The sequence below is a fragment of the Anabrus simplex genome, chromosome 2 (assembly GCF_040414725.1).
Source record: "Anabrus simplex isolate iqAnaSimp1 chromosome 2, ASM4041472v1, whole genome shotgun sequence".
In the NCBI taxonomy this organism is placed as follows: Eukaryota; Metazoa; Arthropoda; class Insecta; order Orthoptera; family Tettigoniidae; genus Anabrus; species Anabrus simplex.
Window position 1 is genome coordinate 733,327,289 of NC_090266.1, and position 17,447 is coordinate 733,344,735.

A 17,447-nucleotide genomic window follows, 5' to 3' on the forward strand; every position below is an offset into this window, starting at 1 on the left:
ACAGATAAAGGTAAAAAATAGTATTAATTTCTTTCACCACTAAATGTTAAAACCACATTAAATACCAGATACTGTAATAAATATTACTTTATCTGATAAAACAAAATTTTTTGATAGTTGCTTTACATCGCACCAACACAGATAGGTCTTATAGTGATGAAAAACAACTCTAGGCCTCTCCATAACTCTGCTTGTTGGGATTACATAGAACGTGTTTCTATTCAGTTCAAGATGAAAATGTCAATTTAGTGCAATTATGTTGAGTTATTAATTGTCCATCACAGACAGAATTAATAGAATACATACCTATGAAATTTGTACCTATATTAAGCCAGAATAGGTCAATAGAATATAATTATAATTTATAAGGATACTTCCCAGGTACAAATAGTTTGCTCTGGTATTCTTCAATAAGAACCTCATCTTATACATAACATCAAGAATTATGCCTCTTCAGAGAAAATATGTCCACTTTTTAATTAAATCTTGTAGGAAGATAGCTATCCCTTTTTTCTAAAGAAACCCCAGCTGATGGTTTCAAATCATGAAAGTTCTCTATTGAAGAAAACCAAAATTCTCACTATGAATGTCATTCTCATTGCTGCATATGATTTGACACATTGTGAATAAAAAGAGACCATATCAGTATAGTGGTGATAATACCACCTCAAGCTATTCATTCAGACTCTAAGTGAATCTCTGTCTGGGCATTTCAAATTAGAATCAATTAATATTCAACAACGAAATTTCTAATGCAATTTTCAAATTGAGAATGGCTTTCAAATGAGTTTTCTGCTTCATGAAAAAGCTTTAGTGAAGCATCTTCCGACTTCAGTATTCCACTGTTTTATATAATTATAGCTCACTCTAAAATAACACTTTTCACAACCTCACTAAATAGGGAATGGGTCATCCAAGTATCTTCATCACTGAATCATTTACTCATATGTTGCATAGTGTCATCTACTTGCGCAGAGCGTGCCACATAGCAATAGGCTTCCTCAATGATGACAACATTTGGTTCCAGTGTGATAGTGCCTTCCCTGAAGCCTGAGTTCCAACAATCACATGACCCACAGAATAAGCTCGAGCTTCACCTGTGTTGTCAGCTACTGTCAGCCGCAGCTGGATTGTCTGAAAGAAGTATAAATAAACTCAGAACTTGAACTCTAATTCCAAATGTAACATATTTTTAAATAGTATTTTACGCTATTAGTACAAAACAATTTAACCTTTCAGAACAAACAGGATGCACAAGAAACACTAACAAGGTATTTAAATATTGAGTATTCTAATAGTATGTATTTTTCAACTGTTGTAGGTTTGGCAATTTTTGGATTGATTTGGATTATTTTTCTTTGTTATGGCAAAAATACCGCTCAGTAATCAAATAACATAATTAATTTCTCTCTATTACGCTAGGATGGGAGGAAATACATACCTTATAATATTAGTTCTTTCAATATTAGCAATTACAGTAGACAAAAATGTATGTGGTTACTCACTTCTGCTAATCGGGTATGGATATCCTCACGAGCAGATTAAGACACATTGACAAGCACAAGGTGTGTCTAAAAGGTACGGTGAATGGACCGATGGATATCGCAATGACAGCGTGTGGTAACACTGCGTGCATGTGCACGCAAATAGAGAGAGATCTCGAGAAGCGCCACGTAGTGTTGAATACACGGTGCTGAAACAGGTTGGTGTACTACAGACAGTCGACCATGGTGGGTGTGGAGATTCGCATCACAGTGTACTTGAGGAACGCATAAACTTCAAGTTTTGTTATAAATTGGAATAAACGGTGATGAAGATGCATGTGATGCTGGTGCAATCCGTAAGCAGAACGGACGTGGCGCTTGATCAAGAGTTTCCAGTCCATCCCTAAAGCATTTGAACCAGTCGTAAACATATTTGCTGTTTACGGCTTCTGTAAACTTGCAACAAAATCGCATGCGTCTGCATTGCCATTTTTGCTCATTTGTAACAAAACGTTACGTTTGTGCGTTGCTCCATTGCACTATGACACGAGTCTTCGCAGGCACTACCTTCGACTGGCCGCAACAGAGTAACCTGCTTCAGCTCTGTGTTCAAAACTACGTGGCACTTCTTGAGGTTTCCCTCTATTCACATGCGAATGCACGCAGTGTTACTACACGTTGTCATTGAGATTTCGGTCAATTCACCATGCCTTTAGACACACCTTATACTAATATTTGGGTAGTCCGGCTCCTTGGATGAATGGTCAGCGTAGTACGGTTCAGAGAGCCCGATTGCCAACCTGGTCGAAGATTTTAACCTTATATGGTTACTTCCCCTGCCTCGGCGACTGGGTGTTTGTATTGTTCCAAAACTTCCTGCAGCTCATACACCATACGCAGCACTATACTCCACTAAAAGAAGACACAGTTCCCCGTACACGGCAGTTGACGCCCACCCTCGTTGGAGGGTCTGACTAACAAGGGCTGCACCAGGTTAGGAATAGCCACATTGTATTATAATACTAGGGTTGTTTTATAAGTTAGAGCAATGGTATTATATCACTCGATCACGTGGCAGCACGGTAAGGCTGGTATTTTACTGGACACCCTGCGGCACATGCTACGGGCAGCCATCAACATATTGCATCTCTGGACAAGTGTGGCTAGGCACCAGCGCCGGACAGTCACTGTGCGTATGGCCCTACTGCAAGATGGATGTAAGTAAGTCAAACAGAGATCATACATGAACATTGCATTTATCCATGGTAGAAAAGCTCATGTGAAGAAGATGTGGATGACAGGACATTGCCATATTAACTGTGGCCATTGGATGACATATTGCCGACGTGAACGTGTAGCAACCGAAGACCAGGCTTGCAGTGGACGTCCCGTGCCCACCCATTGCCGGTCATCCCAATTCTACCAAGTTTCATTAAAATCCACCACGATTAAGAAAGTTGAAGGAGGAATGAAACAGCCGCAGTCCGCGACTTGAGTATAAATAAGACACGAGCGTCGTCAGGTTTTACATGTAGGGTCTTTCTCTCTTCTGCCTATTTGGTTTTCCCTGACCCTTAATACCACAACTTAGCACCACATTACCAACACAAACTCTTGCCGTGGTAGCGAGTCTAACTCGGAAACCGGCAGATACCCCTTGTACCACTTCCCACTCTTCCCTGCTATCTCTTTCTACTTAGAAATTAATAGCATGTCGGAGGTAATGTAGATTGAGCTGATTGCCACGCGCGGGGAGCGGGCTTGCCCCCCCCCCCAGAAAAAAGGCCAAACGTACAGAGGACGAGTTTGGCAGTCACAGTGAGAGGACGTGCGAACTTCCAGTTGACTCACTCTTCTCACCAGACTATTTGTATTTTCCAAATACTATGAGGCAACTGTACTTATTAGTACATATTCCAAGAGAGCATTGTGTACTGTGTATACTTTTCAGTACGCACTACAAGCATTGTCAGGAAGCATTTTTCATTACTAACTCCCTTCCCAGTTTTTATTTCAGGAGGACCACGATGACGACGGTGGAGAAGGGGACTCAATGGGACGCCTAGAGGGACGGGAATGACCCCACTGATGGCTTCTTGTTCCGAGAGAGCTGTGCAACCTCGGTGAACCAGGCTCTCCTCGTATACTACAGGCCGGGGAAGAGAGCAGCCGCTGAGCGGGATATGGTCCTGTACACGATGCGCCACCCCCTTTCCAAGAGGAATAGGATCTCCCCTACCCATCACGCCGAGAGCTTCCTCCCCGGATGCTTAATCATCAGAGATCACAGGCAGGAGTGCCTGGACAACATCGCGAGGGAGATCTCTAGCATATACCAGATTATCCGGCTACCAGGGAGAGACGACGCACCAGGAATGTTCAGCGCCTACCAGTGGAAGCCCGTGACTAGCACAGCCACCACTCAGACGGCCAGGAAGGACAGACGGCTGAGGAATAACGCGGATAATACCGACTTAGTCATCGCGCCCACGCCGGAGACCAGCGACGCCACCACGGAGGTGGAGCACTCCGCCCCCTGGCGCCGCGACTGCGCTACCCAGGCCGAGCGGCTCGGCTCTGCAAAGTGGAAGCAGACCGCTCTCCCGAGGGCCACTTATGCAAGGTGGACACAGACCAAGGCCAACCAGGAAAGGCCTACTACCAGGGCGCGCTACAGATGGCGGACGGCAGCACGGCAGTAGAGGAGGACGCCCGCGGGCGTTCTGAGTCTGCTATACAGGCCCGGCCTGCCAGCGAGCCTACCATGTTGCAGACATCGATGTGCGCCCCACAGGACAGGGAATTCAATCAGGTGTCGGCAGCGACTGACGCCGCCGCCGCCAGCCAGAAGTAGGGAGAAGCCGGCTCCGCAGCGGGGCCATCCGCTACACCACGGTCACCAGACAGAGAGGAGGACCACCAGGACGAGGACACTTCCCCCACCGTGAAGGGACCACCACCGCCAGGATGCAGACGCCGCCCCCCGGACTAGGAAGAATAAGGCTCCGGCACATCAGGAGGGGTTCACCCAGCCGCAGCGCAGGACTGCTCCCTGGACAGCAGTCGACCGAGAAGCCAATCATGAGAGGACCTCAGCAGGTAGCGGCAGTCAGGTGAGATTGAAACGCCCACGTCAGAAGCTCTTGCAGTGTTTCCGCTGCTTGAGGTGGGGTCATCGACAGGATAGGTGTGGGCTCCTAGTGAGGTGCAACCGTTGTGGGAGGATCACCACTACACGGCCTGCGCAGCACTTAAGGAGGCGTCGGTGTGCGCTGACTGCGTAGAGGATCACTCGGCCTCTCATCGTAGTTGCCTTCTTTACCGGGCCATGGCGCGGGCAGAGAGGAGGGAGGCCCGGTGTCATATCCCACCTCCACCCATGAGGCCCCCGCTCTGGCGGGCTTGGCCTCATTCTCCGGGATCGGAGACTGGGTACAAGAGACCCCAAGGGGGTGGAACGATGCAGCAGGCCCTTGTGGCTATTGGCGCATGGCTCCGCAACCGGCAAGGCCCGCGCTAATCACGGCAGTGCCCAGACGAACTGATCCCCTGATAACTGGACTGGCGAGAATATGGCTTATGACTTGTGCATGATACCTATTCTCAACTAACATTATCACCTGGACCTATCCAGAAACTACATCCTTGCATGTGCTATCAACATTAGTCAGGTTTATCATGTAGGCTCTTTCTTTCTTTCTTTCTTCCAGCTATGCGGTTTTCCCTGTTGCTTAATACCACGCCTTAACACCACCTTTACAACACAAACCTTGCTTGGTAACGTGTCTGACGTGCAAACAGGCAGGTACTCCTGTAGTACTGTTTCCCTTTCCTCCCTGCTATATCTTTTCTCCTTAGAAATTAACAGCATGTCGGAGACAATTGTATATTAGTGTCGATTGCCACGCGGTGGGGGAGCGAGCTTCGCTCCCTTCCCGAAAAAGATGAAAACAAGTCAAACGTACAGAGGACGAGAGGACAGTCGAAGCAAGAGGACGTGCGTGCAGTGACTGCAGTACTTAAACATTTTCAAGTGACTAAAACGTTGTGTAATTGAACTTAGAATTTTCCGAACATAAACTGTGCTTCGAACACTTAGGTTGTTCATGGACTGTGCAATACTAGTCTTCGGGTGAAATACCTTCACGTTATTTCTTTCATAAGCAGAACTGTGTAATAACTTGAAAGTGCTAGTCTTCATGTGAAATAACTTCACGTTATTCATGAATTTAAAACATGTCGTAAATTGGACTAATTTTACTGGATCATTTACAATCTACTGGTAAGACATATAAAGGCGCGTGTGAACGAGACTAATTTCACGCGTGAGGCATTTGACTTCGTATATCCAGACGAAGTGAGTGTCGTATAAATCAACGTGAATAATATTTCTGCGGTATCTAGCAGTGTTCATTCACTGAATAAACTATCCGAACAGTTGTACGTAAAATTCAAGTGGTATTGTATTACAGTAATATGCGACGATTGTTTGTGTCTTCAAATTCTACGAACATTCGGAACGTTGGTTATTCCTGCTTTCGTGTGCTTAAAGTTACCAAGTGCAATTCATGTTTAACATTGTGCGTATTTGATCCCATTGACATTCAGCCACAAAAAGTCTTATTTGAGCTATTCGATTAGCGTCTCAAGTTACGAGACAAGTACAGAAGGGATCAGTCTGATTTTATTGACAATCTACACGAACATCGATATTTATTTAAGCCCTTCATGGGTCCATTGAATGTCAGTTATACGTTGCGTTTCAATCTTCATATATGTCCGAGGGACTTAACGTGTGCTTACCCCATTATCCCAAGAAAGCGAAACCTGTGATTCGAACTTCAAGAGTGTCCTGAATATCTGGAGCTTCCAGAAATTCCAGACCTTCTAGAGCGCCCATCAAGGGAATGTACGTGGTTCCCTGGTCCAGTAAGCTGTTTCCTGACCTGGGCGGGAGGACAAATAGTTCGACGTGGGACATCACCAACAACAGCGCGAGACGATTTCGTGCATAACAAATTCCAACTGTACAGAGTTGATATAAACTTGCTATTGTATAATAAATCATATCTTCAAAAGGAACATGAACTCAATTTTGAGTATAATCCTCTCACTGTCCGTACCTTCTCCAAGTTAATGTACCGTACACGCCCTGCGTTCAACCTTGTGCTCTTCAAGCTCGAACTACGGGCATTGTTTTGGTACAATATATACGGATAGGTCTGTGTTGACAATGTTCCGCATTTTCAAAAGACTTGCAGGTGTACAAGAAGTGTTGAAAGTGCATGCCATATCAGATAAGGGTGGTGCAAAAGAGAATGCGGGAGGAGTCTACAGTATGTACCTGGAGCGATTTCAGCGTGAAGAGAAAGATCACGTTTTTCTTCCCACTAAGCAAGTGTTTTAGCTGGTAACACTTTGAAGTTCACCGCTGTTTCATCACAGTTATAAAGTTGGTCAGTAGGAAGGTTCTCATTTTTCACGATTTCTTTAAATTTCGTTCAGAATAGTTATACGGCCTCAGAATCAACTGAAAGTGGCTAAACACACACCTGTATTTGCTGTACATCATGCCGTTTTTTCTTTCATTTGTCCAAACAGCTTTTACTCGCAGTGAAATTAGCACCTCCTTCTTTAAATATTTTCTAAACAAGAAAGTTTTTTCTTAAAGGATTGGCCCTGAAAGTGGGCTTCCCTTTTTCCTTTGGTGGATAAACCACATGTACATTGCCCTACTTGCTTTTCATATTCAGGCTTTTTCGATGACTTACGACTGCAAGATTCATTAGATCACTTGTTAGATGAATACGTTTCAAGTTTATTTCTGTTTTGTCGCCAATTGACGACTGTAATCGCACCAACATCATATTCCGCGGCAAAAATTTTTATCATTTGACCCTTGTCAAGTCTTCTTAACACCTCCAACTTCAATTTCAAGGAAACACATTTCCTTGTGTGTTTTTAACTTTCGTCAACACTCTTCGTCAATTGAAACAAAGCATTTGTATAAACATAATGAACCACAACTACGTGTATAAATAGGTAAAGCCAAATACCAAACTAAATTATTTTTACAATATGGCGCGATGTATGTAAGAAGGAGGGAGTTCAACGGCAGTTTCCCATGTGTTTTTTTGTCTTTTGCTTCTTATAAGGAATGACGCACTGAAAACTGACGGTTTATTATTCTTATTTCTTCAAATTTTTCAACTTGGATTTATGAGTATATCGAACTATCGAGACATGAAATACCGAGACTATTCTCTACTCAGTTCCTTGTTTGACATCTTCGAGTGTAATTTATAACTTATTTCTGGATATCGTCCATACACCGGCGGAAAGTGCTGCGTGATAATATTGTGGGAGAAATACTCACCCGCAGTACATGTATCGTCAAGAGCGAGAATTCTTTGACATTACTCACACAATATAGAACATTAAATGCAGTGTTGGTGGGAGCTCAAGAGCACATTCCACGCGAACACCCGCTTCTCATGCATATTCAAGTACTTACGGACAATTCAATTTTGTATCCTTTGTTCCGACTTCATTTCAACACTCAGTCGAAAGCACTCGACTTATATCGGAGCTTCGCTACACTCACAACTGTTCACTTTGACTGGCAATGCAGGGAGCACACTGGATTTTGTGCTACGATCCTGAAGACTATATGCATGCAGGTGACGTCATGGTTTTTACACAGATATCCCCATAAACGAGGATCATGTTTAAGTATGTGCCCTTTCGTATACAACCGTCAAACCAGAGATAGTAGCACAGTTGCCCTGAAGGGCCCACCCGCCACCTCCCCTATTACTGTTAACTGCAGCCTCCCAGAAGTTACTTTTGCATTACCATGCCGGAATATTCGCTAGTAATTCTGGACAGGTGTTTGTAATTGCGGGAAGAAGTTTGCTTTGCTTTGTGGATGGAGAATCGTTTCAGGTGAAATTAATTTGAGTACCGATAAGTGCGGTAGGCATAATTTTTATGCCTGTTATTACACTAACTAGGTGAACTTCGTGCTATGTAAAAACCAAGAATAGTGCTCGCATTTTTTATTATTCACTACAATGCAGCACTGTAGTAAATTTGCTGAGCAGAGAAGCTTCGGCTAACTGAGCCTACGGTTTTACCATGGCTTTTCAGCTCGGTATTCGGAAGGTGGTGGGCTGGTTCCATCGTCGTTTGACGTGAGGATGATTTTCCACGGTTTACCGTTCTCCTCACTGAGACGATGCCGGTACTATTCCTTTTTCAGGCTACGGCCGCTCCTATCTCACCTTCACCGGAACACATCGCCTGGTCTGACGGAAGACGTCACCCTTTAGCAGGCTCGCCATACGCCATCAGGGTACGGAATGAAAACATTTTAGTAGTAGTAGTAATTTTAGTTGCGTTGTACACTCACAGATTAGTCTCGGATAGAATGGATCCTCCGTTATAGGAGTACAACCATATTATGAGTGGAGAAAGAACCGTACAAAGAACTTTTAGTGAAATGATCTAAGCATGTTATTTTTTGCTGATTTCGTAATACTTTCGTACATTTGACACGTGAACAAAAATGTCCTGAATCTCCTGAAAATTTTATCACAAACCGCCACTGCTTAAATGACAGAACCTTTTTGCTGAAATATTTCACATAGTTCAATGACAATGGGTCTTTGAAAGCTCAGAAAACTAGTAAGTTACTTGGACAGCAGTGACTGAATTTGTCTGTGATACTGTCACTAGCTCATAAGAAAGTAACTTTGTATCCATGTCAATAAAGTGTTTATTTTTATGATCTATGAGCAAGACAAGCTAGTGAATAAAATCTTAATAATAATAAAGGCCATTCAAATTTTTGCATTTGGCTTGAGTTAGTGTTCATCAATTTAGATTTAAAAGTAGATGTCTGAGGTCCATTGGCTGCAAAAACGTTTGATGTCAATTTTTTGTAACTCAGTTCCTTTACCAACAGGCTCGATAGATACATATGCTCTGCTAACTACTTGAAAACATTTTCCGGAACAAAGCTAAGAGCCTTTAGTGGAAATGCAGCCCTTTAACGTAGTTTGCCATTTGGTTCAAAACTGATCTACTACAATTGTGGCTACATGATTCACTTCAAAGCTGCTGAAATATTTTATTTATTGTTCGAACTGATTGATATTGTCAATTATTTGACAAAGCAAATAAGCTCATTCAACAGTCTAGCTCAACGAAGCAACTTATCTAACTTCATCGATTCTAATACTTGAGTCACATTTCCCAAATCTAGTCAACAACTTTGGCAAGATTGTTTATATTCCAAACTGCAATACCTAAGAAACTTTGTATTGCTTGAGGCAATCTGTCTACTCAGAAAGTCTTAAAAAGTTTACAGTATCTGAAATATCACTTCCCCCTAGTGTTTTAATTTTACATATGGTGCTGAAAATGAGCAAGGACACTGTGGAGCATGAGCTGAGCTTTCTTTTAGTACTATGATTTTTGTTTGTGTAAAACATGGCAATATGAATCATATGCACCGAGACAATGACGTACCTACATTTTCAATTATGAGCCGATTCCTGAACATAAAATAGTGGCAACAGAGAGAGGAGTTAAACAGAACATCAAAGGAGATTTTGATAAAACAACAAACCCACTATAGGCTTATTTTTATGCGAGCATATAACAAATTCAACAAAGTTCTCGAAGATGAAGCCACGGTACCTTCAGAGCAGCAATACGTTTATCATACAGAATATTGTCTGATAAGGAAGGGCGTTTGTTCAAGATTGAGGAAGAGGTAAGTCAAATCTACTTCCAGAACATTGATTATAATACGCAGGACCAAACTGATACGGAGTTTGACCAATCAGGGCAATATGTATCACCGGTTAACTATTCACGCGAAATAAGAAGGTGCTACCGTCGGGGGAGCCTGTTAACCCCTAGAGGGCGCGTCCTCGGGTGGCGGACAGGGGGATCCTACAATACAGTAGGGCTGGTTGAAATACCCAATGTAACCTACGGAGCAACAGGCAGCCCAGTTCCTGTTGGCTTTAAAATGCTGAGACACCCTCTCTCCAGAGGTCAAAAATATGGAGGGCCCAAGCCCAGGGTATGGGTGAAGACCTTAATGGCATCAGTGCCGGAGAAGGTGGACTTCGGTACGGCATCGGTTGTGGAAGAGGGAAACTTGTAGCGGCTGTACTCCACAGGAGCGGCTACAGAAGGCGTCTGTACTCCAGTGGAGCGGCCTAGAATAACACCTGGCAGTAGGTATAAAATACCTTTTGGAGTGGCGACCCCATCGTAATAATAGCCTACATATGATATGGTACTAGGAATTCAAATTCGGAAAAGGCTCCCCTGCTTAAAGCGACATGCTATTCTCAGGGTACTGGGGGAAATGTGAGAAATGGACGACCAGTAACCAACATTAAGATAGCAATAGTACATCTTATGACCCTGACTGGAAAGGCGAAGGAAGTAGTAGATTTCATGTAGAAGAAGAAGGTGGAAATGATGGGGCTGAGTGAAGTGAAATGGAAAGGTAACGAAAGGAAGAAATTGAGGAAAGGATACATATTTTACTAGAGTTGTGGCCAAGAGGCAATAAACGGAGCGGGACTAATCATTTCGAAGCAATTGGAGGTATATATTGAAGTGGTAGAATGTGTTAGTTACAGAGTAATGAAGATTAGACTAAAGATGAATAATGAAGTGATGGACTTCATACAAGTGTACGCACCACGGACGAGAAACAGGGAAGATGATACTGAAGGATTCTTAGAGAAAGTAGAAAGAGAAATTTCGGGTGTGGAGGTAGTTATTATGGGAGATCTGAATGCACAGGTCGGAAACGAGATACAAGGAAAGGAAGAAGCCATTGGACCATATGGATATGAGAAAAAGAATCGCGAAGGAGAGGAACTAGTGGACTTCTGTGAAAGGAATGGACTTATAGTGGGGAATACATGGTTTCGAAAGAAAAACAACAGAAAAATTACGAGGTATGGGTGGGGTGACAGAAGAACAAAATCAGTAATTGACTACTTCTTGGTGGAAAGGACTAATAGCAGGTACTTGATGGATGTGACAGCTTTACCAGGAGAAGCATTTGATGGGGACCATAGAGTTGTGGTGGCAAAATTACGGTTTGAAAAATGGTAAAATTAAAAGGGATAAGAAAAAGCAAAATAAAAGTATGGAAATTGAAAGACAAAAATGTACAGGACGATTTTCAGGAGAGATCGAAGCAACAAATCCCAGTTACTGAAGTGGAAAATATAGAAACAAACACTGATAAAATGCACAGAAGGTTTACACTCTCCAGACCAGCTGCTCTGGCGGCTTCAAGAGCTCATGCCTTAATGTTCTAATTGTGGACTACTGATCCATAGTTTCTTGACCTGTCAAACTGTGCTATTACAGATTCTTTCCCAACCTTCAATTTTGATAATTGTAATAACTAAATAGCGTGTGTGTCCGCTAGTGGGAGCAAACTTGCCACTTTCTGGATGTAGAGGAGGAATGGGCCAATTTTAAAAAGGCAATTGTTAGTGCAGCGGAGAGTGCTTGTGGCAGGACATCCACAAGGGTGAAAGGAAAGGAGACACTGTGGTGTAATGAGGAAGTGAGGAAAGTGGTGAAAGAAAAGAAGACAGCCTGGCAAGAATGGAACTGAGATCAAACAGAAGAAAGCAAAAGGAAGTATCTCAGCAGCGAGCGGAGATATAAAAAAGGCGGTAGGAGAAGAAAAGAAGAACTGGGAAGAATTTACACAAAAATGGAAGCGGATGTAAGTGGCAGTAAAAAATAATGCCGTATGGACTTATAAGAAGCAAGAGGGAAGAAGGAGTTACCAAAAAGCTAGTGAAAAAGAAAGATGGGGAATTGTTAACACATGTAGAAGAGATAAAGAGAAAATGGAAGGAGTACTTTGATAAGCTATTGAATGTGAACAACTGTACAGGGGAGATAGAATCAATACAGTGTGAAGAATCAACAACAACAACAACAACAACAACGTGGAAGGTGGAGTTAGCGGTACAAAAGATGAAGATGGAAGAAACAACAGGGATGGATGAATGCAATGGTATGCAAAGTGTTTTGCGAGATTTGTTGGTCGCTTGAACTGCAGTCTTTTGTTTCCGCCAGTAGTGCACATTGCACTTGGACAATGAATATTTGAGGCCCGCTGCTCTGTTCCCATGTGTCTCAGCATGACTGATGATCGTGAGTTGTAATATTACTTGAATAGTTGCTCATTGTGGATTAACAAACAATTTTAATATCACAAAACATGCATGTAACCAAAAACACTCATAGTATAACTCTGTACCAGACTGGAATAGAGCGCTACTAGTCAGGTTTGCGCTGATTCACTCACTGAACTAAATTAGTGCAGTGGCCAGCGATATTTCCTAAAGGGTGTTAACAGGAATTTGGGGAGTATTTGGAATGCCAGGTTTTGCGATAGGAAAACTGCTACCGTACTTGACATCTTCATTTCGAAACTCCTCCGGAACAGTGCGATGAATCACCAAGAATAGGGTGCATAAAAAATGCAAACATTTCTTTTCCCCCACTTAAACAAAATAATTGGGGTGCGTAAATTATGCAGGTGCATTAATTATGTGAGAAAATATGGTATTTGTTGTCTGTTCCACAGTGTTGTTGGGTGTCGAAGGGCTGCTATCTGTTGGCTTCTATGTGCTATTGAATTGCTACAGTCTATGACCTGGTTTCAAAGCAAAGATGAGTCTTGTGAAAGAGATTTATGTTTCTGAGAAATGAACAGTATGATTATACTAGTGTTAAAATCAGTGAGTGGCTAAAAGTGTACAGTAAAACAAAGGCGAGATGAAACACTGAAATAAGAGATTATGAATGAAAAGATATTTGCTGAGGTTAAGGAAAGGTAAGGTAAGGGTTGCTCTGCCCGAAGGCAGGTCCGAACCTCCGCAGAGGTGTTCCTGAGCCGGAGTTTACGTGCGGTAGGGTGGCCAGCTCTTTTCCGCTTCTCCATTCCCTTACCCCCCACCAACAGCGCGTGGCAACCCATCCAACTCCTGACCACGCCCAATTTTGCTTAACTTCGGAGATCTCACGGGATCCGGTGTTTCAACACGGCTACGGCCGTTGGCTAGGTTAAGGAAAGAACAATGATATATCATGGTTAAAAAATTGTATTGGTGGAACAAACCCCGAAAATTCTGTATATTGCAAAATGTATTGAATTGTGTTGGTATGGGGTGTCAGTGTTCATTGTTGCGTACACGATAACCAAAAATACTAGTACATCGTAGTGCCTGAGTTCCCATCCATTCATTTCAGCTTTCGTTTTGTGTTTGTATGTTAATAAAACAGAGGAAAACTTTACAGCCTTCTGTTCGTTTATTTTGAAGGGTTATTTATATATTTGTTACAAGAGTTTGATGAAGTGGATTTCCATAGATTATGCCATGTTAGAATATAGATAGTTTATTGATTCATTTTGGTGAACATTGGCACCCAAATTATGGACGTATCATAATATTATAATTATTTCAAATATGTCTAGTATGGTTGTTTATTGTAAAAAATTATGGCCACCTGAGATGCAAGAATAATCAGTAAAGTTATAAATAGCAAACCAGCATGGCTGCAGTTATATTACACAATGTACATTATTATTCTCATGCAGATCTGTTATTTAGCCTTCCAAGTGATACTTGTCTACTGATCATCTATAGTATGTTATAGAAAAAAACTATCACTATTAAATTCAGAAGTGAGCATTGCAGAATTTTGGTGCAGTTTTGTTTATTTTTTCTTTGTACCTTAGAGAGTACGTTGTCAGTAAGATTTCATCCTTTACATGTTCCTGAAAGCATTACCTTAAGCATTATATTGACTATGTGTGCCATATTGAACAGTTAATCTTATCTTCAAAGTGATCACAACCAAAGCCTCACGTGTCAAGAATGATGTACTTGTAACAGACATTAAGCAAAGAATGGCATAGAATCTTAAATCACCCACCATATTGCCAAGATCTGGCACTCACTATCATCTGAACAAGTGTTTCAAGAGTAAGGTCTGCTGAGAGAAAGAGAATGCAGAAGTTATATGTCCAGACTATTTTAAGAGAGAAATTTTCGTTCAGTATGGCAGTGAATATCTTGTCAAAAACTATATTGAGTGTTATACTGAAGTTTCTCCTTTCATATTTGCGCTCCGAATAGGCCATTAGCATCCAAATGGTCTAGTATTTATACTAATTTTCACTATGGAAAATGAAGAAAGTGACCGTTTCATCTCCGCTAGTTCTCATTTCTCAAAGCATGTGTCTCTTTATTCATCACGAATTTAATAATGAATGAAAAGATATTTGTTGAGGTAAAGGAAAGAATTAAGAAATGTCATGCTAAAAGTATGATAGTAGAAGAGGAGCCAGGGTTTCATTGAAGTGTATTTAGGAGGGGAATAAAATAGAATAGTTAACAAATTTGTGTTTAGATCATTTCAGAATTTCAACGTCCTTTATATTTCATAACTCTGTATAACTTACCTGCAGAGCATGAGCAGGCACACTGAATATCATCGCTTCATTGAAGATTGGGCTACGTTCACCACGTTTTGTAGATGTTTTCTTTTTGTGCACCTTCTTACCATGCTGTAGTAGGTAAACCTAGAAATGTTCACACAAATGTTATAAAATTCACCTGTTACTGCAATTTGTCATTCACTGGCCAGTAGTTCTCTAACATTTTTTTTGCATTATGGAAACTAAAATTAACTAAAAAAGTAGCGCTCATCACACATTTTTGCACTCTTGAGTTCTGTTGGAAATGTATGAATGCCTTATTTGTGGTTTTCTATTCATTCTAGAAAAATAATTGACTATTACTCAGTTACTTCTTAAAATGTATACAAATAATGGTCTAAATAAGTCAACTGGGTAATGGATGAAAATTCAAACATTTATCGGAATAGGTGTAATGAATGACATTTAAGGAACTGTAAATAGACTTCATCTTCACTTTACATGTTGCCAAGAATAACTTTACGCACAATTTGCACATTTCCTCCTACTAAAATATAGGCAGAAGGAGGATAGGGTACCTAGGAGAACACTGGACTCAGTCATGGTGGGTAAGAGAAGTAGAGGGAGACCAAGACTACGACGGTAAGAATCTGTTTCTAATGATTTAAAGATAAAGGGTACCGGTGTGCAACTAAACGAGGCCACATAGCAAGCTACAGCTACAGGATTATAAAGGCATTTACTAAATTCATAAAGGCTTGCAAACTGAATCCTGAAAGGCATAACAGTCTATAATGAAGTATGTATGTACTATTAGTGCTTTACTTAAATATTGTTTTTCTAAATACTTTTTGCCTGAGATCTTTCTGGAAGGCCTGACTTCATTTGTGCATCGATTATACATCGAACATCGGCTGTAATCCATTTGCACACACTCTACTAGTTGCCAGGCCAGCTCAACTATCTAATACTTATACGCCATATAAACTCTGTAAGTTACTACTTGCCACGTCAGGTCATGACAATGCAGCACCGTTCTCAGTCTTCTTCAGGCATACGAGCCTGGATTCATAAATACCAGCATGTGAAGAAAAAGAAAGAAGTTAACAACGGGCTTATCTTTCCCCATTGATGGAATTTTAACAATAGTCATCTGAAAATACTGATTTTAAATAAAATTAAGTAATAATGAAAACACATTTTGTGTCATGGTACTACATGTATCTACCAGTGCTTACTTTAAGCGTTAAATATAAATATTGTGTCTTATCTTTATCTTCAATAAGATTGTATGTCATGGTGTTAGGTGTATCTACCCTTGCTTACTTAAAGCAGTAAATGGAAATATGGCGCTACATGTTCAGCAAAGTGGACTAAACATTTACTTCTACATTTTCAATTTCACTACCTTCTTTTGGATTCTTTTTTAGAGGCTCTACAAGGAAATGTTGGATTGGTCCTTGCATCATTGCAATGCTTAATATTGTTAATTTAGGACACGTCTGTGATCTGTACTTAACCTTTCACGTGTTTGAAAGGATCCTTTTCATCTAATTAAAGTTAATATGTGCTCATTTTATTTTTTCACACTTCAGTCTGTTAAAAATATTAGTTAGGCCTATATCAGGGCCACATTTCTTCTGACATAACAATAACTTATGTGTATTCCCCTTTTAGTACCTATTACCCCATCCGATATTAGGAACCCTCATCGAAAACATTTAAACACAAGTTCTTTAGGTAATGCTACTTTGTATTTTCTGCAAATGTTATTAAATTGTTTAGAAGGCTAAATTTGGAATATAAAAATGTGCCTTTTATGTATACAAAAAACTGATATTCTAAAATTACGTTTTGAAAACAATATCCAACATATGAACATATTCCTCTACCAACACAAGTACATATTCAGCACTGTCTATTGCAACTCCTATTGCAATACTCTTTGATGATGATGAATTCTGCTCATGACTAATTTAAACTTATTCGTGATAGGCATTTGACAGTTCTCTTTCCAAATTTTGGCATTACTCTTAGAATTTTCAATGAGTATTCTCTCATCAAATGCCAGAGGAGTGTGGTTATTCAGTGTCTTAAAGAGAATAAAAACTACCCTCAGAAATTCATCAGTGGGTAGTAAATACACAGTTCAAAAAAATTAGGGGAACATGTTTTTGAACTTATGCCATGCTCCACAAAACAATACCTCACACTCAGATATTTTACCAACTAAACCTTTATTCTCTACTATTGAAGTATACAAAAGAGCATCGATGGATTCGCGTTCATTTTCAGAGCACAAACAGAAATGTACAAATAGGGGCGAAAACTAGGTGATAAGAGTCCCCCCGGGGTGGATTTTTATCACAGTTGGTGAGTTTCAGTATGGTGTATGTCCTCCACGAGCATTTATTACAGCTTGGTACCTACGTGGCATGCTCCATATAAGTCGATGG

General features: G+C 41.1%; 1 protein-coding gene across 1 annotated transcript in view; it reads right to left on the reverse strand.

Annotated features, from left to right (window-relative positions):
• Positions 1-910: 910 nt before the first annotated feature.
• The window catches only part of LOC136863079 (synaptotagmin-12), a 61,350-nt gene continuing 44,813 nt past the window's right edge, over positions 911-17,447 (reverse strand). Inside the window, exons 6-7 of the mRNA XM_067139409.2 lie at positions 15,016-15,135; positions 911-1,134 (exon numbers count right to left, since the gene is read on the reverse strand). Of these exons, the coding sequence (XP_066995510.2) occupies positions 964-1,134; positions 15,016-15,135 (291 nt within the window). The 3' untranslated portion in view covers positions 911-963. The remainder of the gene's footprint in view (positions 1,135-15,015; positions 15,136-17,447) is intronic.